Below are 25,934 nucleotides of genomic sequence, written 5' to 3' on the forward strand. Positions count from 1 at the left end.
TAGATTCTGATACTTCCTGCAAAAGTAACTCACGAGTGGGCGCTGCTATAAAGCATTTGAAGTGGCTTTTACTAGATACCAACCCCAAGTCTCTAAAAAAGACTCGAGTCCAAAGGACTTTTTCAATCGAAATCAATATCCACAAGGCAAAAATCTAAAATCTGATTGCTTAGAAATGCAACATGGCATGCTGTCACACTATATGGGGTAAGCTGGCACAAAAAGAACCGGTCGTTAAGGCTTCTCAGATGTATTTAAACGGTAAAAAACAAATCTAAACAAAAGAATAACCAAAAAGTGAAAATGTAAAAAGAAACATGAAAAAACATCTAGAAATAAGTATCTTATCATCGAATTCATCGTAATTTTGATGTCTCTAATGCTCATCAAGGCTGCATTTATTTGATCAAAAATACAGAAAAAATATGTAATATTGTGAAATATTATTATGATGTAAAATAACAATCTTCTATTTTAATATACATTAAAATTTTAATTTATTTCTGTGATCACAGCTGAATTTTTCAGCATCAGTACTCCAGTCTTTAGTGTCACACGATCCTTCAGAAATCATTCTAATATATGCTGATTTATTATCAGTGCTGGAAACTGTTTTTTGGGAAATCTTTTCTATTTTAAAAAGTTTGGGGTCAGTCAATTTTTGTTCTTTTTTTCTTTTTTTTGAAAGAAATTATTACTTACATTTAGTAAGGATGTGTTAAATTGCTAAAAAAAAAAAGTGACATCAAAGACGTATATTGTTAGAAAAGATTTATATTTTAAATAAATGCTGTTCTTTTTAACTTTTAATTCATCAAAGAATTCTGAAAAGAGTACCACAGGTTGAAAAAAAAAAAACGATTTGGTAGCACAACTGTTGCAAACAATGATAATTCGAATAATATATGTTTAAAGATCCCGCTCCCAAGTCTTTAGATATGACTCGAGCCCCTTCTTCAAATGTAAATCCAAAGGATTTTTAATCCAAATCATCGTCTACAATGCAAAATTCATAAATCTGATTGCTTAGAAATGCAACATGGCATGTCGTCACACTATATGGGATAAGTTGGCACAAAAAGAACCTGTCGTTATGGCTTAAAAAGTGAAAATGTAAAAAGAAACATGAAAAAACACAAAAATAAAGTATCTTATTATAAGAATTAACAAATATATAAAAAATGATTACATATAGATATAGTCTAGCAACAGGTCTTAAAAAACGCCTGTATTAATGATAATATCCTAAAATGACATTTTTTGGAAGTGCACAACATACCTTTTTTGATCTGGTCCCAAGTTACAGGTATCCGTTCACAGAGGACTTTGTGTCAAACTTTAGAAAAGTGTTAAAAGAAACGTCCACTTTAATGTCCATCTGTTCCTGGAATAAACCATCACAAGACGCTCCTTCTTGCGGCCCGGTCTTTACGTTGTCTCCTGTCCGAGCACTAGCGGTCTGTGAGAACTGTATTGTCCTCTATCCAAGTCTGAGTGAGCAGGATGACTGAGAAAAGAGAGAGAGAGAAAGAATGGCCAATAAGAAGGGAGGTAGAGATCTGGTTGATATCAGTCCGGCTCACTTCTTTAGCCTATTCAGTGTCCTGGATGAGGGAAAGACGGCACGCAGAGACAGTTTAGAGCGTCTGGAGAGACCCCACACTCCTTTATGTCCTGACCCGTGAAGCGGTGTGTTGACTAAGAGCTAATTTTAACTCGTGCGCTCAGTCTCTCGTAGCGTTTAGCAGCTGAGGGGGTTGAAACAGACGTCTGTGAACCCTGCTGACAGCTGGACCACGGTATTCCGCCAAAAGAGGAAAAGACTGTCATAACTACCCAAGCAGTTGCTGGGATAGAAATGAACTTTCTGTCTCAGGTAGATCAAACATTGGTGGCTGACGGGGAAACAGTTTAGGGAAATACTAACTAATATTTGGGAGCATATTAGAGTGAATCTGTCAGGAACATATCTAGCTCACACTTCACCCCATTTTTCGTAAGATTATAAGTGTCTTTATGGTCACTTTTCAATTTAATGCATCCTTTCTGAATAAAAGCTGTATCCTTGCTGTATTCATTTCTTTCAAAAACAAAACTCCAAACTTTTGAATGGTGGTACAATTTTTTTCAATATACACCATGGTAGTACCAAACAAAATTATATCTATATGCATTTTGCATACATACATGTATGCATGCACATATATGAACGAAACAAAATTTATCTCCATTCTTATTACTATAATGCAAAAATAAAATATTTGTAAAATATTTATACATCCTGGAAACATTTAGTATTGTTTCTGAATTTAACTTATTCTGTAAAAATAAAAATATATTAAAATAAAGAAATGAATACATATGTAGTAAAAATAGACTTCATTATCTTAATGCAAAATGCATATTTTTGTAAATTGTTCATGCTTGGCTTTATTTATGTGCTGCTTTTAATGTGAAAATAAAAACATAAACTAAATAAATAAATACATTAAAATAGTAAAAATAGACGTCATTTTCTTAATGCAAAATAAAATAAATTGCTCATGCCTAGCTTAATTTATGTGCTGCTTTTGATCAATTCATGCCAATTTTAATAAAAAATTCTATTTTTCGTTTTTTTTAATCTAACATTTTTATCATTTCTATTTTTTTAAAAACATTTTTAATATAAACATTGATATTTATTAGTATTATTGTATTAGGATCACCAATGGAAATTCCAAAATGTCCCTACAAAAATATCACTAACATTTACCCCCATTCTTACTACTATAATAAAAAAAATATATATTTGTAAAATATTTTTACATCCTGGAAACATTTGCTGTACTGAATTTAACTTATTTTGTAAAAAACGTAAAAAATATAATAAAATAAATGAACAAATGAACAAACTTATATAAATAAATAAATAAATCAACTTCATTATCTTAATGCAAAATGCATATTTTTGTAAATTGATCATGCTTAGCTTTATTTATGTGTTGCTTTTAATTAATGCATGCTAATTTAAACAAAACAAAACAAAAATATTAATATTATTATTTTTTTTTTTTTCAAAATTCCCAACAAAAATATCAATAAAATTTACCCCCATTCTTATTACTACAATTCAAAAATAAAATATTTGTAAAATATGTATACATCCTGGTAACAGTTGTTGTACTAAATTTTGCTTATTCTGTAAAATAAAAATATATTAAAATAAATAAGTAAATAAATGAATTAATAAATGAAAATAGTAAAAATACCTTTATTATTAAAGCTTTTAATTAATTCATGCCAATTTAAACAAAAACATTAAATGTTTCAATATTTTTTAAAATGTTATTTTTTTTTATCATTTTACTTTTTAATGTTTATAATATAAATATTGATATTTATTAGTATTTTTGTATTAGGATCACCATTGGAAATTCCAAAATTCCCAACAAAATACCAATATATGAATTTACCAACCAAAATGTGCAAAAATATTTGTAATATATTTATGCATCCTGAGACATTTGTCCTGACTTTAACTTATTCTGTAAAAATACAAAATAATTAAAAATAAATAAATGAATTTTTTTGTAAATTGCTCATGCTTAGCTTTTTTTGCACTGCTTTTAATTAATTCATGCCAATTTAAATAATAAAATATATTTTTTAACATATTTTATAAAATAAATATTGATATTTATTAGTATTTTTGTATTAGGATCACCATTGGAAATTCCAAAATTCCAAAATTTAAAATATCCTGATGCATTACAGGAATCAGAAAGAGATTTATCTATATAGGTTTATTTGGATTTTGGGGTGAACTGTGACCTAAGCTAAATCATGTGAACAAAATAAAATTAATCAAACATCTTTAACTAAAGAGTGAAGTAGGACACGATTATTGCCTTTCTTTTTGCAAAGTCTTGTAAAAGTGCAACAAGCGTGACAGCATGTCATGACAAACACTGACACAGGAGTGTCAGAAATGTCACACAGTCATTTGAACAGGCTTGTGTTTACAGCTCTGTTTCTATAAAGCTGTTTGGCAACAACACTTGTTGTCTCGCATATGGTAATACTATGTCATTCTTTTAAAAGCCATATATATACACCAAATGATATTCTGGATGCAATGTAAATACCAAATGGTACATGACTAGTAAAACTAGTAGACAGTGTTTTACCATCTGTAACTCATTATCGTCAGTACTTCTCTGTAAGTAAAGGCACAGAAACCATATCTGAGTGAACTGTGTTACCTGAATAAACTGGCAGTTCAAGTCAATATATTACATTGCAATATATTACAACAAAACCTCAGAAGATGCACAGCATCGCCCACAGATGCAAATCTGTCAGTCTTGGTCACATGAATGCTGTTTTTCTTTCAATCTGCAACACAAGACATCATAAACAGCAACACAATGCTAGTTTACATCATCTTCAGCCCTGACTGTGGGCAGCACTGAAGCATTCCTGCATATTATTTAATTTTACAGTTATAATATGTAGATTAATGTACAGCAATCAAACAGAACACTCATTCATCAGATACAGAGCTCATTTGGACAGAGATTTCATTGTCATTTGTTTGAGCATCCATGAGTTAACAGTGCAAAACAGCGCCCTCTACCGGCTGTTTAACAAACTAAATACAGAAAGGTTGTTTGTTATTTTGGGGTTATCAAATTCCTAGGGCGTTTAGCATTTTTGCATTTATGACAGACTTTTGACCACAGTTTCATGTCATCTAAAGTCTTTATTTATAGCTATGGTAGCTAATATACTCATAATTCATAAAGAGAGCTCTTTTTTAATGTTAGCATATTCATCAAACAATTACAGAAGTTTGATCATGTAAAACCAACAACATTACAGCAGCAGTTTTAAAGATGTTTCCTTTAAAACTTGAATTGTTTGAATACTCAAAAGAGAGCACTAATTAAAGTTTAACCATGGTTTTGTGGTAAAACTGTGGTTATACAAATATTAATCCATAAAAAAATATGGTAACTACACTTTTACTATAATAAAATCATGGTTCATTTTCTGTATCCGTTTATACTTTCTGACTTTCTTTTTCCTTTGCTTTGTTTTTATAACTGTACTGTCTTAATGGTTTGATGTTTTGTACTGTTTAATAATTTATTTATTTTTAATTAGAAAAAGGGGTGCTCCAAAGTTCCATATGAATCAAATGATTTGCAAATCCGCTCTAAAGTCCCAAACTGAATCAAATGATTCGCAATAATGCGCTTTGAAGTTTCAATTTGAATCAAATTATCTGCAATATGCGCTCCAAAGTTCCAATCTGAATCAAAAGATTCAGGAACCTGCTCAGAAGTTCCGTTCTAAATCAAATGGTTTGCGAATCGTGATTCACACTCCGAAGTATCGATCTGAATTAAAAGGTTCCCGATAAGCACTTTCCGATCTGAATCAATGGATTCATGAACCCGCTCTTAAGTTCCAATCTAAATCAAATAATTAACGAATCCGCTCTGAAGTTCCGTTCTAAACCAAATGATTCGTGATCCACACTCCGAAGTCTCAATCTGAATCAAATGATTCCCGATACGAGCTGCAAAGTTCCAATCTGAATCAAAAGATTCAGGAACCTGCTCAGAAGTTCCATTCTAAATCAAATGGTTCACGAATCGCGATTCACACTCCGAAGTCTCGATTTAAATTAAAAGATTCCCGATAAGCACTTTCCGATCTGAATCAATGGATTCATGAACCCTCTCTTAAGTTCTTATCTAAATCAAATAATTCACAAACTTGCTCCGAAGTTATGATCTAAACCAAATGATTCGTGGCCCACACTCGAAGTCTCAATCTGAATCAAATGATTCCTGATATGCTGCGAAGTTCCGATCTGAATCAAAAGATTCAGGAACCTGCTCAGAAGTTAAGATCTAAATCAAATGATTCGCTAATTGCGATTCATGCTCCGAAGTCTTGATCTGAATTAAGATTCCCGATAAGTGCTTTCCGTTCTGAATCAATGGATTCATGAACCCGCTCAAGTTCCGATCTAAATCAAATAATTCACGAACCTGCTCCGAAGTTCCGATCTAAACCAAATGATTTGTGATCCACACTCCAAAGTCTCAATCTAAATCAAATGATTCCCGATTCGTGCTGTGAAGTTCCAATTTGAATCAAAAGATTCAGGAACCTGCTCAGAAGTTAAGATCTAAATCAAATGATTCGCTAATTGCGATTCATGCCCCGAAGTCTTGATCTGAATTAATTTGTTGAAGTGTCGATCTGAATGAAAAGAATCCTGATAAGTGCTTTCCGATCTGAATCAATGGATTCATGAACCCGCTCTTAGGTTCCGATCTAAATCAAATAATTAACGAACCCGCTCCGAAGTTCCGTTCTAAACCAAATGATTTGTGATCCACACTCGAAGTCTCAATCTGAATCGAATGATTCCTGATATGCTGCGAAGTTCCGATCTGAATCAAAAGATTTAGGAAACTGCTCAGAAGTTAAGATCTAAATCAAATGGTTCGCTAATCGCGATTAATGCTCCGAAGTCTTCATCTGAATTAAGATTCCCGATAAGTGCTTTCCGTTCTGAATCAATGGATTCATGAACCCGCTCTTAAGTTCCGATCTAAACCAAATGATTTGTGATCCACACTCCAAAGTCTCAATCTAAATCAAATGATTCCATATTCGCACTGTGAAGTTCCGATCTGAATCAAAAGATTCATGAACCTGCTCAGAAGTTCAGATCTAAATCAAATGATTTGCGAATAGCGATTCATGCTCCGAAGTGTCGATCTGAATGAAAAGAATCCTGATAAGTGCTTTCCGATCTGAATCAATGGATTCATGAACCCGCTCTTAAGTTCCGATCTAAATCAAATAATTAACGAACCCGCTCCGAAGTTCCGTTCTAAACCAAATGATTCGTGATCCACACTCCAAAGTCTCAATCTGAATCAAATGATTCCCGATACGCGCTGCAAAGTTCCAATCTGAATCAAATTAATTATCTTCATTATCTTAAAGGGATGGTCAGGAACCTGCTCAGAAGTTCCGTTCTAAATCAAATGGTTCGCGAATCGCGATTCACACTCCGAAGTCTCGATTTGAATTAAAAGATTCCCGATAAGCACTTTCCGAACTGAATCAATGGATTCATGAACCCGCACTTAAGTTCTGATCTAAATCAAATAATTAACGAACCCGCTCCGAAGTTACGATCTAAAACAAAGGTGCAGATTCGTGATCCACACTTTGAAGTCTCAATCTGAATAAAATGATTCCCAATACGCGCTGCAAAGTTCCGATCTGAATCAAAGAAGTCATGAACCCGCTCTGAAGTTTTGATTTAAATAAAATTATATTTATGATCAGCACTCCGAAGTCCTGATCTGAATCAAAAGATTGATTTGAATTAGAACCGAACATCTGAACCGTGTCACGAATCATTTGATTGAGATCAGGACTTCAGAGCGTGTTCCTAAATCTTTTGATTCAGATTCAGATCAAATCAGAATTTTGCGTATCGCGAATGATTCGATTCAGATCGGGATTTGGAGCGCAGATTGTGAATTATTAGATTTTTTTGTTTTGATTTTAGAACGTAAGTTTGGAGCGGCTGAAAATAGTAAAATAGACTTCATTATCTTAATGGAAACATTTGCGAATTATTTAGATCGAAAATTCGGAGCGGCCGAATCTTTTGATTCAGATTGGAGCGGTCGAATCGGTTGAATCGGAAATGCTAACAGGTTTACTGTTAACTAGTTAAACACTCCATTAATAGATGAGCTGCACCTCAAAATACAGGCTAGATTGCAACATTATGCAGTAAGATCGAGTTTGTAGCTTAATTCAATATATTTTAAATAGCTAACTGCAATTTGGTGACAGTTCAATATGAAATAGGTTGAAATCATCCAGTCATGTCATTTAAGTAAATGTTACATTTATCAGTATATGTTTAAATATTAAATATTTGAGAAATTATTGTTGTATCTAATTCTAAGTCTGAGTGACAGTCAATGTAAAAAAAAAAGCAAATGGGAGAAGCAGATAAACACAAAACGTTATATATATATATATATATATATATATATATATATATATATATATATAACTTTTTTTTATAACACTCTTTCTTGTTTCTTTTTATCAATGTAAGAAGAACCTGAGGTGTACCTGAAGATATCATGTCCATATTGTTTATCCTCTTCAGATGCAATCACCTCAAGCAACTATTTATGTAAAATAAATTAACTTTAAACACACCTAAGTTAAAACGTCTCCCGTTTTCTATAGTCTGACTGAAATAAGACAACAAGCAAAGGAAAGCGTCTGATTCACAAGCACATTGACTATGGCGGCGCGTTCGCGATAAACTACATTTCCCAAGTCGACCCGAGGCGTGCGACGTGACGTCATCGCGGCTGCTGTCAGTCAGACAAAGACAGTCAGTCAGTCAGTCAGGGCGAGTCTTCCTCACAACATCACATAAAATATCATCTTCATCGCCTGACAGAGCGCATTAAATGATCTGCTGCGCTGAGATTTTGCGTGTTTTCCTCATTCCAGGTAAGAAATGGCATTTTATCCCTGAGGAGAGTCAGTTTTGTGCTGGCTCGTGCTAAGCTAACTAGCCGCCTGGATAATTCAGTTCGATTTGTTTATCTTGTTAAAAACACGCGTTGTGATTTAATTTTAATCGCCTTATGCATCTAGTTTAAATCTGTACAGGCTTGTTTACATGTTTAAATAGTTTATGCAGTAATGTAAGTGTCAGTTAATGAGTTATGTGACCAGTTTTTCTAGTGTGAAAGTGCTGAACTCATGTATTTATTTATGCATATTCGTCATATTTACTAATGCATATTCATAAACGCTCATGTAAAAAACTAGTTGAGATTTATTTATGCATGTGTGCTGTTCATTTAAAGCCCTTTTGGTGTTTGTTTGCAAAGGTCAGGACACAAATGAGTCGTGCAAAACATATTTTTGTTTAGATAACGTTAGGTTGAAATGTGTCTTGTTATTTAATAAGTGGGTGTTTAATGTATGCATGTTTATATTTCGCATGCACGCTGATGGTGGATATGCTGTTAGTTTTCATGCACACAGATGATGGGCGTATGTCTGTGATTTTATCACTATCATATGACATGCATTTAGAAAATATCCATATTTTAAACACAGTCTGGGCTTTGCCCAGTCGACTGAAGCAACTTCACATGTAGTGCATAGATTGGAATGAAGTGACATGAAAGTGATTTGCAAATAATCCTCATTGATCTCGAGTTTGCTGCATGGACTTGTTCTGATCTGCATTCATAACTTGAGTTTCCAGTATCTGTCTAAGGATGTGAGGAGCGTTCAAATGCATAGAAAAAAGATTTGTTTTCTCTTTTGGGATGCATGTTTTTTTTTATGCACACTATTTATAGAAGCTCCTGGTGCAGCACCTAAATGAATAAACAAGCAAGTAAGCTGTTAAAATGCATCTCGTCCCTGTTTCAATGTATATTAACTTGTGGTGTTTCAGCAAAGTTTAAAGGTTAAATGTACACTTTTAACTCATAAAACCTGTGCCAGACCGTAACTCTATAACCATTAATGAAATTAATAATTATTTACACAGTTATAAACACAGCTATAACATGTACTACAGTTTGTTGTTAGATTTTAGAAATCACACATGGAGAGCCTTGTATAAACAGCCAAATATTCTAATATCAAGTTTTAATAGTGCAAAAAAACCATCAGACACTTTTTCCATCCTGCATAATTTGGTGTTTCACGATGACCACGTCTACACAAGCAGTAGTTATTAAATGAAAAGAAGAAGGGCACATGGATTCCCAAGTGGATTATTATTTAAAGCTCTCAGTGAACTCATTTGACTTGTCTGGATGCAGTCAGATGAGCTGATGCACGTGTGCATGCGGTGCAGGACTGCACCCTTGACTTGCAGTCTCTGCAGCTGTGCCCTCATAAAGAGCCCTGCAGTGAACGCCTGCAGTATTTAATGGCACATGATCACTAATGCAGCAGGGCTTATGGGTGAGACCCTCTGTGCATGTTAAGAGACGTCAGAGGAGGATCGCATGCATGACAAAAGGGCTTCTCGTGATGGCGACAGCGTTTTGTATCTTTCATCGCGCACACATTTTTCTGCCTCAGTCAAAGCCTCGCAGCGATATATTTTTAGAAACCCACAGCGGCTGCCACGTTCCTATCACAGACTTTTATAAGGATCATCTGAGATCTAAGTGGAAGCAATTATGCTGTACGAGAGCTCACTGAGCCCTTTTTTAGCGGTGAGTGCTTTGGCTCCAGCGGTGTAAGGTTAACGGTTAACTTGTGTAAATACAGTGGGTCTGGTATAATGGAAAACTCTAAACCAGTGAGAAATTTTGCAGCAAACCAGCTGGGATGGTTAAGTTGGAAGAGTAGCTGCCACAAGGCCACTAGGTCACCAGTCTTTTCCTTTCACAAATAAAGATTATTAGGAGTCAAGCATCACTGTTATGATCTCTCACGTTACCTGGTAGAGGACAAAATAGCTGCATGAGAAGAACACGGTTAAAATATAACTTGTAACCTGGTTGGCAAGTCACCTATTACCACCTTTGTATTAATACAACCATGCATAACCATTAGCTTAATATAAAACCATGTGCTCTAGATTAGAAGGTTAAACAAAGCGTGCTCCGTATTTGCATTCTTTAATCTGGAGTTACATAAACGCCATCCGTCATTGGGTGGTATGGTTTCCTTGACAACAGCGACAGTAATTGCTCGTGCTTGTTGATGAAAGCCGTCTTGGATAAACAGAATTTTAAGTAGGTCAGATGAATCCTGCTTTTATCATCATAACTCGACTGCCATGAGATGGCGGAGCACTTGAAATTATGATAATTCATTCGCTTGTCTTGGGATCCAAGTCTTTACATGTTTGAGTGAATTCTGGGTTGGTTCCTTCCTACTGTTCTTACAGAAAATATGCGTTAGGAAGCTGTGCACAATAAGTAAATGTACAACCCATGTATCCCACAATGCAATGCACTCGACATTCCGTTTACAATGTGACACACGGTTCCAGACTCAAAACTATTAAATTGAGCTGTTAACTTAGTATAAGCTCTCAACAGTTCAGTAAGCAAGTCATTGGGTTGATTCTAACCACATAAACATTAACTATAATGCATTTGAGTCATTTGTGAGTCAGTTTTTATTAAAGTGAACTTTCTTTTATTAAGGAGAGTCAGTTTTGTATTAAAGAGAACCAGTCTCAAAAGTAATTGTTTGTAGCATTGTGCAAATATAATGGATTAACTTAAAAGATAATTAATGACTCCTCATAATTATGGGAGTCATAATTATTTTTTTACCATAAAGTTGCAGATTTTTTATAATAATAACCACACACTCTGAGATTAATTAATTAAAAGCAACATCCATTATTTTTTAAATCTTAACTTTTTTTTTTTTTAATTATTACTTTTTTTGAATTGCACCTAGATTCTAACCTTTATTACATACAGATTTTATTTTATTATAAAGTTGCAAAAGTGTTTGTTGCATTGTGCAAAGATACTAAATTGCAATGCACTGATTTAAACTCTGAAGATTTAATTGAAAAAATGACTCCTCATAATCATGGCATTTAGATGTCAAAGAATATTTTTGGAAAAATGTGCTTATTTATATATATATATTTTTAGTCTTTGATTTATTTTTGACCAATATGACTTAGTTCATGGCAATTTCATATATCAAGTATAAATCTGAGTTGCAATGATGCATAACGTTTGAAATATTTATTGTTGCATACAGTTGTTGTACTTATTCTCAATAGTAGGGAGTACAGAGTGCGCAGTATCTTTTTGTTTTAAAAATTAAATCAAATAAACCTAATAAAAATGTATAATATAAAATATAAATTAAATTCTATTCTATTTTGTTGTATTTTACTTTTTAATAATTTATTTTATGAACAAACTAGAAGCAACATCTTTAATTATTTTTACCGTCTTGACTATGTTTAAAATTAGTCTGATTTATTTTTGACCAATATGAGTTAGTTCATGGCAATTTAATATCAAGTATTGCAATGTTGCATAATGTTTGAAATATTTATTGTTGCATACAGTTGTACTACTTTTCAATAGTAAGGAGTAGAGTGCACAGTATATTTTTGTTTTAAGAATAAATAAATCAAATAAACCTAAATAAAAAAATCTAAACAAATATATAAAAATTACAAACAACAATTACTTCAACACATAATAATTACTAGTGGAGAAATATGGTAAAAAATATAAACAAATGTTTTTTTTTAATAATATGCCAAATTATTTTAAATGCATTATTTTTTTTATAATTTAATTAATAAAAATGTTATTGATTTTGTATTTATTCAAAAGTTCAGTAAGATTTTTTTTTTAAAGAATTTTTTTTCTGCTCATCAAGGCTGTGTTAATTTGATTTAAAATTCTGAAAAAATAGTAATATTGTGAAATATTATTGCAATTTAAAATAGTGGTTTTCTATTTTAATGTACTTTAAAATAGAATTTATTCCTGTGACGCAAAGCTGAATTTTCAGCATCATTACTCCAGTCTTCAGTGTCATATGATCCTTCAAAAATCAATCTAATATGCAAATTATTATCAATGTTCGAAACAGTTTTACTGCTTAATATTCTTCTTGGAACCTGTAATACTTTTTTTTAGGATTCTTTGATAAATAAAATGAATAAAAAGAACAACATTATATTAAATAGATTTTTTTGTTACTTCTTGACTAACTGTTCACAATACTTAACTACTGGATAACAAATATGTTCATTTCTTAACATTTTGAGTTAATTTGTCAAAAATGTTGCATATTAATATTCAAAATATTTGTTACATACATACTGACTTTTCTGATTAGTGATAGGGTACATGCAGTATGTACTGCACAGTATGCAAACTTTCTGAATAAAATGCTATTAAAATAAAAACAAGAACTCATGAAAATGACAAAAACAACAAAATTACTAAAACATGATTACTAGTGGAGAAATATGGTAAAAATAAAAAAGTTTTTAAATAAGACAATTTTAAATGTATTATTTTTATAAATTAATTTATAAAAATATTATCGATTTTATATTTATTCAAAAGTTTTCTGCTCATCAAGGCTGCGTTTATTTTATTAAAAATACAGTGAAATAATACTGCAATTAAAAAAAATTGTTTTCTGTTTTAATATACTTTAAAATATAATTTATTCCTGTGACGCAAAGCTGAATTTTCAGCATCATTACTACAGTCTTCAGTGTCAGATGATCCTTCAGAAATCATTCTAGAATGCTGATTTATTATCAATGTTGAAAACAGTTGTGCTGCTTAATAGTTTTGTGGAACCTGTGATACTTTTTTCTGGATTCTTAATGAATAAAATGTTAAAAAGAACAGCATTATTTAAAATAGAAGTTTTTTCTTCTTCTTTTTTTACTTCTTGACTAACTGTTTACTCAGAATGCTTGGTTATATTGTCATCACGGAACATTCATCTCTTAACATTTAACATGTCAAAAACTGCACATTAACACTCAAAACACTCATACTGTTACATACTGACTTTGATGCACGTGATTGAAGTGCGTTGTGTTCAACAACATTTTCTTCTATGTCCCATCAGAATGTCTCACTACACAGATGAGCCACGCTTCACCATCGAACAGATCGACCTGCTCCAGAGACTGCGGCGTACAGGTATGACCAAACCCGAGATCGTTCACGCGCTGGACACCCTGGAGCGACTCGATCGCGAGCACGGGGACAAGTTCGGCCGGCGCGGCCCGTCGGACTCCAACGCCACCAACAGCACCACCTCCAGCACTACACCCACCTCAAATAACACTAGCAACGCCACCGTAGCGACCTCCTCCACCACTTCCACTGCAACGCAAACTCAGTTCCACGGTAATTTATCGCCGTCGCACAGTAACAGTTACGCCACGTCTCCACCCGCCGTTTTACCCTCGCCGGTCTCTCTGGTTGCAATGGCCCAGAACGGACGGGATGCTCTGGCGGCGACACCCAATGGGAAACTCTCGCCAAATCGTTATCCGGTGAACAGCGCGGCCGCCGTGAGGTCGTACGGGCTGGAGGGGTCAGAGGAGGACCTGGATATAGACGACAAGGTGGAGGAGCTCATGAGGTCAGTCAGGGGTTATTATAGTTATCTAAAACTAAAAATATTAAAACTATATGAAAATGTTAATTACTTGAAATAGTATAAATAAACTGAAATAAAATTATTTAAATTTAGACAAATAATAAATCAAATAAACATGCATAACATAAACTAAATAACATCTAAATATATATATATGTGACCCTGGACCACAAAACCAGTCTTAAGTCGCTGGGGTATATTTGTAGCAATAGCCAAAAATACATTGTATGGGTCAAAATTATTGATTTTTCTTTTATGCCAAAAATCATTAGGAAATTAAGTAAAGATCATGTTCCATGAAGATTTTTTGTAAAATTCCTACTGTAAATGTATCAAAATGTAATTTTTGATTAGTAATATGCATTAAGAACCTAATTTGGACAACTTTAAAGGTGATTTTCTCAGGATTTTGATTTTTTTGCACCCTCAGATTCCAGATTTTCAAATAGATGTATCTCGGCCAAATATTGTCCTATCCTAACAAACCATACATCAGTAGAAAGCTTATTTACTGAGCTTTCATATTATATATACATCTCAGTTTTGTAAAATTTAACCTTATGACTGGTTTTGTGGTCCAGGGTCACATACAATATATATATATATATATATATATATATATATATATATATTTAAAAGTAATAATAAAATGTATAACAATTTCAGCTAGTTGTCAAAGTAATATTTCTCTTTTTCGTTTAGTATAACCTGATAACTTGTCACTTTATTTACTAATAATGAAAATAATAAATAAAATAACTCAAATAAATAAATTACATAATATAGACATTAAAATACAAACAAGTTATAAAAGTGACAAAAACTGAAATAAATAAATACATAAAATGTATAGACATTAAAATATAAACAAGAAGTTATAAAAATGACAAAAACTGAAATAAATGAATGCATACATAAAATGTATAGACATTAAAATACAAAGAACTAAAAAAAATGACAAACACAAAATCGCCAACACATGATATTGCACTCAAGCATGCATTTTGAAGAAATGTGTCAATGTTGTATATCATTCAAAATATTTGTTGCATACGGTTGTATTTTCTTTTTTAATAATAGGGAGTATACAGTATGTGCTGCACAGTCTTATTTTATTTTATTTTATTTATTTATTTTAACTAGTGGTTGATCAATATGGATTTTACAAGGCAATTATATTGCATTATATATATTTTTGTTATAAAATAAAATTTTTATATATCATTTGGAACCACTTTGGAAAAGAAAAAAAGCCTGTAAATGTATTTTATATAAGCTTTAAGTATTTTTCATAAAATTTGCAATAAAATAACTAAAACAAATAGAAATTTAAAAAAAAAATCTGTATAGACATCAAAAACTAAAATGAAAACAGAAAATACATAAACAAAAAAAAATATTTATATTTTTTTAATTATTAGAATATTTAATAAAATATTTAATAACATTTATATTTGTTAAAAAATATTAAATAATAAAATAGCACTGTTGTGGGTCAAAGGTCAAAGCTAATTCAAACTCAAAAAAGTTCAACTCTATCCTGAATTTAGCGCTGTTGATGTGTGATTGTGTTTACCTGGTGTAAACAGGGTCATTTTGCGATGCGTTTGATAACTGAATCTTCACAGACGTCATGTTGTTGTGGTGTTGAATTGCAGCTGTCATGTTTGCGTCCTGTGATGTGTGCAGGCGGGACAGCACCCTGGTGAAAGAGGAAATCAAAGCCTTTCTGGGCAACAGACGCATCTCACAGGCTGTGGTGGCTCAGGTCACAGGTCAGTCCCTCATCACCCTATTACCCCAGTTTGTAAAACATCTATCACGTTCAATCAATCATTACAAATATGCACTTACAATGTAAGTCTATGGGGCAAGAATACATACCAATAGTTTTTCACTGTTAGAGATTAAAGTATTATCTGTTAACATAAGTTAATGCACTATGAACTAACATGAATGATCAAGGTATAATTAATATATTAATATTTCTATATTTAGAAAGTATTTTTATGGCTCAGTATATATCCATTAATTTGAAAGCATTTCCAGAACAGAATTCAGATCAGAATTTTTTTTCAGATATAAAGGTTTTTACAGAGGAAAAAAAAATAGCCTTGTTTTTAGGATATAAAATATTAAATATACCAGTCAAAATATAACAAACCCCTCTGAAAAATCGGAATATAGATACGAATAAAATTTTCTTTAAATGCATAAATACTTAAATACATAAAGTGTAATAAAATAAACATAAATGTGTGTTTTGGATGTTTTCTTTCCTCTAGTCTGAAAGAAGACATGTTATGGAAGCAAAATAGATGAAAATCTCAAAAATTGACCAGTTTCTCAACCAAGAAAAAGGGTTTTACCTATTAATGCTTGCCTTAAGTAAACATAAACACAAAATCAGATACATGTCAAGCATTTTGGGTTTTAAAGTGACAGCAGCCTAATATACCTGCTGCTGTCTGTGTTATTAATGTTAATCAAACAACAAAAGACAGAGAAAACTTGCCTTGACTCTTGACTATTCTTTTATAACTTTAAGTATTAATCTACAGTAAAGACTGCAGTATTATCCGTCTTGTCTTTAATAATATCCTATAGTGTGATAGAATCACTTACTGACCTTGTCTTTGCAAACCACAGGAAGTTCATCTGCCAAGAATAGCAGTCCAACCGCTGCAGGGTTTAGACTTCGCAGCTTAAATATAGACAATTTAGACTTCACAGCTCAAATAACACTTTTGCACTGAAGCATTTACAAAGGAATCAAAATGATTGTCTGTGGTAATCAAAAGCATGTACCAGATGCAGTTTAGAAATGGGAATATTCATTAAACGCTGTCATAACCAGGGGTGATGCCATAAATAATAAATCTGTTCGATTTCCATCCAAACTTTTTGTCGGTTGTGTGGTTTCCAATTTTGCCGCTCGCCACTGAATACAACTGATTGTTCACAATCCTGTTTCACATAGATTTGTATTAAGCAGTATGTTTTGATTAACAGCATTCTGCTTTCAGCAAGGACAAAAAGTAATTACTAAGACAAAATAGAATTCTCAATGTAAGATGGGCTGTCGTTTTGTTATTGTTCTGTCTGTCATTTGACTCATTTGTAATTGATTTGTTTTCTCTTTCTGTGTCAGGCATCAGTCAGAGCAGAATCTCTCATTGGCTCCTTCAGCAGGGCTCAGATCTCAGCGAACAGAAGAAACGAGCTTTCTATCGCTGGTATCAGCTGGAGAAGACAACGCCAGGTTAGCTAACTTTGCTTAAAATGTTGAAATAACACTGCCGACCAAAAGTTTGGGGTCTTTTTTAGAAAGATGCATTAAGTTGATCAAAACTGACAGTTAAGACACTTCTAATGTTATGTTTCAACATTGATAGCAATTAGAAATGTTTCTTGAGTGGCAAATCAGCATATTAGAATGATTTCTGAAGCATCAGGTGACACTGAAGACTGAAGTCATGATGCTGAAAATTCAGCTTTGCATCACAGGAATAAATTACATTTTAAAATGTATTCCCATAGAAAGCAGCTATTTTAAATTGTAATAATATTTCACAATTTTAGAGTTTTTACTGCATTTTTGATCAAATAAATGCAGCCTCGGTGAGCATAAGAGACTTCTTTCAAAAACATGAAAAAGTGTACCAACCCCAAACTTAAACATGGTACCAATATTGGCCCTCCTCTTGAGTTTGGGGTTGGTACATTGTTTTTGAAAGAAAAACAATGTACCAGTCTCTTACGCTCAACGGTAGCTGATGCATTTTTTATACATGTTTTCAGGTGCCACATTAAATATGCGTCCCACCCCTGTATCTATGGATGAGATGGAGTGGCGTCAGACTCCGCCTCCTGTAAGCTCCGCCCCTGGAAGCTTCCGTCTGCGCAGAGGCAGTCGATTCACCTGGAGGAAGGAATGTCTTGCTGTGATGGAGAGGTAAGATAGTGAGAAATTACGTCTCAAAAACATTTGGAAACTAGACTAAAATGCGCTTTAGGTAAATCTCGTAAACTGGACTGAACTGGTGTTTATGGCTTTGTTCTCTCCTCAGTTATTTCAGTGATAATCAATATCCAGATGAAGCCAAACGAGAGGAAATCGCCAACGCCTGCAACGCTGTTATTCAGAAACCAGGTAGAAACGCTGGTGTGTGAATCTGCACAGCTGTGTTTGTGATTTATCTATTGCGCTGAAAATTACATTTTGCATTTTCGCAGTTATCTTTGACCTTTCAAATCTCGTTTTTCCCGCCTAGGAAAGAAGTTGTCTGACTTGGAAAGAGTCACGTCATTGAAAGTCTACAACTGGTTTGCCAACCGACGCAAAGAGATCAAGAGGAGGGCCAATATTGGTACCGTGTTTTAGTTGATTCATATCAGTGTTATTGTAGTATCACTGAGATACTAAATGTATTTTAGTTTCAGTCTTCAATTGAATTTTTTTCTTTAAAAACTTTATTTTCATTTAAATTTTACAGTTTTATTATTGTTTTTTCTATTTTAATTTATATTTAAAATTGTGGATTTTATTTCAGTTTTATTATGGTTTTTAATGGTTATTTTAATAACACTTATTTGTATATGTGACCCTGGGACAACCATTCATAAGGGTCAGTTTTTAGAAATTGAGATTTATACATCATCTAAAAGCTGAATAAATAAGCTTTGCATTGATGTATGATTGCTAGGATAAGACCATATTTGGCCGAGATACAACTACTTGAAAATCTAGAATCTGAGGGTGCAAAAAAATCTAAATGTTGAGAAAATGACCTTTAAAGTGGTCCAAATGAAGTTCTTAGCAATGCATATTACTAATCAATATTAGTAATTATGTTTTGATATTTACGGTAAGAAATTTATAAAATATCTTCATAGCCCATGATCTCTACTTAATATCCTAATGATTTTTGGCATAAAAGAAAAAATTGATCATTTTAAGCCATACAGTGTATTTTTGGCTACTGCTACAAATATACCCTTAAGACTGGTTTTGTGGTCCAGGGTCACATATAGTAATGACTTTGTTGAAATCAGTCAGGAGTTTACCAGTTGGGTTACTGGAATGGTTTGCTAATGTTCGTTTGTTGCGGTAGTGGTTTTTTAAAGAGTTTCAGATGTTTCATGACAGGGTCTTTTTTCCAAGAAGCCACAATCTTGGAGAGTCACGGGATAGATGTGCAGAGTCCTGGAGGACACTCCAACAGCGATGACGTTGATGCTAACGACTACAACGAGCAGGTGAGAGAATCAAATGATTTGTGTGAACTAAAGGATGTGTTTAGAGTTGTTGTTTACCAGTACTGCTAGAGCTGATCTCAGTGATTTCATTACAGGGTTGTGATGTTACCTATTTTGAAAAGAGAGGCGTGAACAGACCCTTTGGTTACTACCGACTGGAGCCCACCTCACCAACACAGGTATCACATGAAAACGAAGATAAATAGCATCACACGCACTAACAGATACAAATAATGAAAACTCGAGATTAAGTTATATGAAAAGTCTTAAAACAGAGTCAAAAGTAGCAAAAGAAATAGCCTGGGTCAGAGAAAAAGTAAAAACGGCCACAAAAAAATAAGCATAAGTGAATTTCTGAATAAATGAATGAACAACATTTTTTTTTTTTTACTTTTTAGAAGTAATATTTTTTAATTTTATACATTAATAATAACAATGATATCTAGAATTTGTTCATGTAAAGCTAAATTATATTTTTTGCATTTTATACAGTTGAGGTAAACAGTTTACATACACCTTGCAGAATCTGCAAAGTGTTAATTATTTGATCAAAAAAGGGGCAGTCCTACAAAATGCATGTTATTTTTTACTGACCCGAGTAAGATATTTCACATAAGACGTTTACATGTAGTGCACAAGAGAAAATAATAGTTTAACTTATAAAAATGACCCTGTTCAAAAGTTTACATACACTTGATTTTTTAATACTGTGTTGTTACCTGAATGATCCACAGCTGTGTTTTTTTTTTGTTTAGTGATAGTTGTTCATAAATCCCTTTTTTGTCCTGAACAGTTAAACATCGGTCCTGCAAATTCTTTATTAGAACCCTTTCACACTGAGGGGACTCACATGCAACTATTACAGAAGGTTTAAACACTCACTGATGCTTCAGAATGCATAGAGAGCCTGGGGTTTAAACTTTTGAACAGAATGAAGATGTGTACATTTTTCTCATTTTGCCTAAATATCATATTTTTTTTCATTTAGTACTGCTCTTCAGAAGCTACAGAAGATACTCACATGTTTTCCAGAAAACAAAATAAGTCAAATTTACCCTGATCTTCAAATTCAAAATGTTTTGTAAGGTGTACGTATACTTTTGACCTCAACTGAATAAAAAAAAAAAATAGGTTTAAGGCCTTTCCACACTGAGCGCGAAAGCGAAACGAAGATGTTGTTGAACATAAAACAACAGATTCCTATGAGTGCTTCCACATCGCACCGCGAAACTGCGCCACCACTCTCGTCCTTTTGTGCAACAGCAGCTGCTCCGGGCACATGATGTAATGCTAAAATTTCATTGGACGGCTGTGTTTTCGCTTTGTGAAACTGAAAAGATTTGTTGGACTGGTTGTTTAAAAAAACGAATGTTTTTTTTTTTTTTTTTTTTTTACAAGAGAGAAGATGATGCGCTCTTGTTATCATCGCATCGCATGAGAACAGATGTTATTCTCACGTTCTTAATATAATTATGTGATCTGGACGAAAACACCGTTAGTTTTTTCCACATGCACGAATGTTATGAGTCAGAGTGCGTTCACTCTAGATCTTTCGTATTAAAAAAAAATATATATATTGAAACATTTTTCTACTGTTCTGCACATGAAATATGAAAGCAAACGGACACATGATTGTTATATTACATATATGATATTCTCTATCGGTTTCGTATGCAGCTCTTGGTATTTTTAGCAATAAAGGATGTTTATGATAATAAGCAATGCGGCGTTATTAAACATACAAAGAGTGCACGTCTGCCTTTTATAGAATCAAAATCAACTGCAGATCACAATCGGAAGTTATTACAAGCACTCAGTGCTGGTTTAAAGTGGGTTTTAAGCAAATACATTAATAATTATATATAGAATTTTACTTCTGTTTATATTTTAAGATGTTTTCTTGTGAGCATTATAGATAGTTTGTGTTTCTCGAGTAGAACCAACACTTCATTTATCTTAACCCCTTAACTGTTTACTTCACCATTTTACAATAAAATCCCAATCTAATCATGGCAAACTATATATTGTTGAAAAGGTCTAAGGCTCCTAAATAGATATTTTACCTTTTTTTGTGTTACAAATTATGAAGGAAAAATAATAGATTAATTTATGACAAGAGTGCACCTCAAAAATCTACTTCATTACAGGAGTTCTGACCTTTGTCACAAACAGACTTCCTCGTTGCCTTTTTCCCTATTACACTTTAGAAATCATAATTCAGTTGAAAACTTAATCTCAAAATTCATCCTTTTAAAGCCATTTTAAAATCACACGTTGCATTAACATGGAAAATGGTCATCAAAATCATATTACAAAATGTTTTCGTTCACGAATTATAAAAATGTAAGTTTGAATTCAACATTCGGTTCGCGCTTGGTGTGAAAGCACCATTCGTCATCGATTCGCATCGCGCGCAGTGTGGAAAGGCCTTTATTACTTTGGTGACTTGATATCGAAGGTTTCGCTGACGCCGTTGCTAATTCACATACATGTCTCTTTAAGGATGACGCCGGCAATCACGCAGACCACCAGGACCCCATCTCCCTCGCCGTGGAGATGGCAGCTGTCAATCACAGCATCCTCGCCCTGTCCCGTCCGGGAGGCGTGGCCAGCGAAATCAAAACAGAGTCCCTGGATGACGACTGAGGCAAGACCGATGGATCGATGAGTGCGTGTCTGGACGTCTGCAGACGCGTTCATGGAGCAATGACCAAATCAACGCTCTGTCTCAAGCTTCTAGAATCTGATATCGCCTGCCATCGACACTCCTGCTGAACCACTAAACAAACCCAGAGTCAACGACACACCCTCTCGACAGGAACTGACAAGTGGAAGGTCACTCCACGATGCTAAGCCTCCCAAACCCCAAACTGACCCAAACCTCGTACCTCATTCCAGTAACTTGTATAATGTTAGGTGTGCTTCCTGTCTGTGTGCTCCAGTGACCCTCATTCCCTCATTCTCACAGATAAGCTAAAGACCGATAGGTAAGGAGAGAGTAACGGCAAAGCTGTGGTTTATTTCTGCTCTGGAATCATGATTTCCTCCATTTCCACTACAGATGCTCTCAGTTAACTAACGTTTCTCATTTACTTTCCTACGGAAATTAAACTCCAATTGGATGAATCTCACGGGAACGCTCAAGAATACATTTCAACACAAAGTGAAAGGGAAATATATTTTGCATAAATATTTTGAGGACTGTTAAGCTTTTTGCAGCACATTTTCCTCTAAAAAAAAAAAAAAGCATTAAATAAAATAAATATTTAAATAAAAAATGTGGGAGGAAAATGTCTGTAATTGCCATGGAAAATGCAAAATATAATTTCTTTCTTTATTTAACCAGGATGCTTTTTGTGAGATTCATTCAATTGCATTTTTACTGTACTTTGATTTCAATCTTTGAATTATAATCGTAGTGAAACTTGAAAGATGTGGTTACATAACCGCCAAAGCGCGAGCTACTCTGCGCAAAAGCTCAAGTCTCCTGGACTCTAAATGAAACTTCAAAGAGAGACTTCAGCTAGCTTTCTTTATTTTAACCCGTTAAATATCCAGCATTACCCAAAGTGAATTTGCGTCAAGCGCTATTATGTATGTATTTATTTATCTTTTACATTTTTATTTACGACTTTACAACTCCGAAGCATCTGCTTTCATTGTGTTTAGAACTAAATACGTCAACGTGAAATATCATTCCGCTTAAATTGGCTCAAGTTGACAGCAGTCAGAATTCTAACATGTGGGAACTCCCACAAAGCTTTATTATTATTATTATTGTTGTGAAATGACCTCAGAATTTCACAATGCTAATCGTTCACGAGAGACTGACTGATAAATGTTTGTTCCGCTGCCACGAAGCTCTGAGAGTCTGAACTCTCATCTAACATAAGCTTGGTTCCAAAATGTAGCCTGTTTTATTCAAAAATGTTCACTCGCTGGGCTTCGCTCATTGAAACGAGCAGAACGAATCATTCGTAGAGCCTTTCTTACATAAATGATCACAAACTCTTACATAAATCAACAAATGACATAAGAATGGTTTTACAAACAGCTAACAGAAATTGGTTCTGCTGGCGTCATGAGCGAAGCCCGGTTTTTTATGTATCCTTCCTCTATCCTCCTGTGTACAATTGATATTTATGAAATGACAATTTTTTGGTTTGATAATTATTCAAGATTCTTTTTTATTCGATTGTTTTACGTTCAGAGCAGTCTCCTGAAGCGTGTCTGATTCAGATCAAGCACCCCCTTCACCTACTTCATTCGCCACTTTTTTTATTTTAAGTTACATTTAAACATTGCAGCGATACACAACAAAAGGTCATTTTTTTTACTGCTGTGATGTTCAAATGCGCTTTTACACTTGTATTTCAAACAAATCGTCCACATCTGTGTGTCATTAAAGCCTCATTATACACATGACAGAATGTGCCAAATTGCCGTACGACGTCAAGTATTGACATTCACATGATCTCACAGTGACATACAGGTCTTACGAATGACTCATTGCCTCAAGTGTTTTATTTCCGACGAACGGGAACCCTGCTGGTTTTAAGGGGGTGCTTTCCATTTAGTTCCTCAGAGTGCATTTTCATATGTCTATAAACAAAAATAATCTATAGTCTTATAAAAGCAACTGTATAAATAAACAGAAGACAGTAACTATGAATTTAAAGATTGTTTGAATCAAATAATTCTATGATTTCAAAGCATTCTGTTGTGAATCATCTGTATCTCCCATTTAAGAATTTAGTGCCTTTTTTGGACAGTAGACTGTTCTGTAAGTATACTATAGTATATATGAACTTTTTGTACAGTTTCTTTGTTTAAAATGACTTTTTTTAAAACTTGTGTTTATTTTAGTACTTTATCTTCTGGAAAATAAAGGTATATTGATGATCAACCTTCATGACTGAGTTTTATGAGTTGGAAGTGTGTTTATAAAATCTTTTACAGTTTGATTCAGAAGTTTATACGAAGGCAAGATAATAAAATAATAAAGTTTATTGCTCTCACCATTGAAATATAAAATCTTCAACATTATGTTTTGTCATTACTTTGATCTGAAAAATAAATTATTTGATCATAAATTAATCATTCAAGAAGAAGAAAAAAGAAAACAATGGTACCAAACCAGAGAAAATACAGAATTAATTCACCATAATAATACTAAAAACATTAATTTCCGAATAAAACTGTCTGCCACTTTTAGTCTCCACCAGTAAAACCCATCTCATATTTCTACTGTACATAAAATCATGAAATGAAGTGCTTAGTGAATCCATAGGGAACCAATGCATGCACATCTTCCCTGATGTTGGGTTCAAATAAACAGGGCACTTTGTGATATTAAAAACATCTTTAAAAAACACTAATACCAAAAATACTGCTGAAAACATGCCTTGAAACATTTTTTTTTCAAACACTAGGCACTAAGTGTAGATATGCAAACCAGATGGCAGTTACAGCCCTGCAAGTATCAATGTAGTGTTTCAGTGCCATACCAATACTGTCCACTGTACATGTCCATCAACAAGGATGCACTGTCCTCAGCTAACCCAAGACTTCCTGTTCTCACTCTTGCCTGTTCCAGCTTCTCCTTTGGCCAATGCTGTAAGGGCTGCCAAGTTGGGACTAGATCCCGAGAGGTTCTCCTTGCGTTTCTGCCTCGACCGCTTAGCTGTACCCACCGCTTTTGTGACCCGATTTGGCTTCACGAGAACACCGTAGCCAGGGTTACAGTGGAAGTAATGGCGACCGCCAACCGAACCATCGTTTTTACCTGGAAATCAAGAATAGCTAATTATTTGGTGCATACGAGAGAAGAACATTTGCAAATCAATGGTCCATTGATCACAGGATTAGACGTAATTTCTAATAAATAAAATAGTTGGTTAGGGGACTGCTGTGGAGATGCAACTGTAAATTTTGTACAAATTGTTATAAAAATGCTAGTCCGAATCATTGTTTTTACTTAGAAATCAAGACAAGCATAATTATTTGGGGTTGCATATGAGAAGAGAACTTCTGCAAATCAATGTTCCATTGATCATGGGATTATCCATTGGCACAGTGGACTGATTTCAAGTCTATGCAAGTGTAAATTTTGTAAAAAGGCACTGGGGAGCATTATTTTGAATCATGCAAATCCCCCCCAAGTCTGAACTTTAGTTTTTACCTATAGAAATGAATAGGCACATACTTATTTGGTGACAATATGAGAAGAGAACATTTGCAAATCAATGGTCCATTGATCATGCGATTAGATGTCATTTCTAATAACTGGAAGAGTCAGTTAATGGACCTCTGTGGAGTCTACACAAGTGTACAAAGACAATAGTAAACACTATTTTGAATCATGCAAACCAGCAAGTACATTGTAACATTTGGGACCAGAGCTGCATTTTCCAAAAGCATTATAAATCCAAGTACATCGTAGAAGCCATTGGCATTAATGT

General features: G+C 33.6%; 3 protein-coding genes across 7 annotated transcripts in view; 1 reads left to right on the forward strand and 2 right to left on the reverse strand.

The window, feature by feature from the left end:
• The window catches only part of filip1b (filamin A interacting protein 1b), a 44,792-nt gene extending 43,121 nt beyond the window's left edge, over positions 1 to 1,671 (reverse strand). For all 3 annotated transcript variants that reach the window (XM_073816459.1, XM_073816458.1, XM_073816457.1), the window contains exon 1: positions 1,280 to 1,671. The gene's annotated coding sequence lies outside the window, so the exon portion shown is untranslated. The remainder of the gene's footprint in view (positions 1 to 1,279) is intronic.
• Positions 1,672 to 8,433: 6,762 nt separating this feature from the next.
• On the forward strand, positions 8,434 to 24,379 carry hmbox1b (homeobox containing 1 b). Of its 3 annotated transcripts, none has more exons than XM_073853001.1 (10): positions 8,434 to 8,562; positions 13,675 to 14,196; positions 15,904 to 15,989; positions 17,366 to 17,476; positions 18,016 to 18,169; positions 18,285 to 18,367; positions 18,489 to 18,584; positions 19,364 to 19,473; positions 19,569 to 19,652; positions 21,976 to 24,379. In XM_073853001.1, exons 2-10 carry the CDS (start codon positions 13,676 to 13,678, stop codon positions 22,117 to 22,119), a joined length of 1,389 nt encoding a protein of 462 aa, XP_073709102.1. In that variant the 5' UTR covers positions 8,434 to 8,562; position 13,675; the 3' UTR covers positions 22,120 to 24,379. The 3 variants fall into 3 exon arrangements, with proteins under 3 accessions (XP_073709102.1, XP_073709103.1, XP_073709104.1); XM_073853002.1 differs by having other exon boundaries at positions 19,379 to 19,473; XM_073853003.1 differs by having other exon boundaries at positions 19,382 to 19,473.
• Positions 24,380 to 24,462: 83 nt separating this feature from the next.
• The window catches only part of kif13bb (kinesin family member 13Bb), a 37,192-nt gene continuing 35,720 nt past the window's right edge, over positions 24,463 to 25,934 (reverse strand). The window contains exon 36 of the mRNA XM_073852796.1: positions 24,463 to 25,258. Coding sequence (XP_073708897.1) covers positions 25,026 to 25,258 — 233 coding nt within the window. The 3' untranslated portion in view covers positions 24,463 to 25,025. The remainder of the gene's footprint in view (positions 25,259 to 25,934) is intronic.

Source organism: Garra rufa, chromosome 13, assembly GCF_049309525.1.
Source record: "Garra rufa chromosome 13, GarRuf1.0, whole genome shotgun sequence".
NCBI classification, from domain to species: domain Eukaryota; kingdom Metazoa; phylum Chordata; class Actinopteri; order Cypriniformes; family Cyprinidae; genus Garra; species Garra rufa.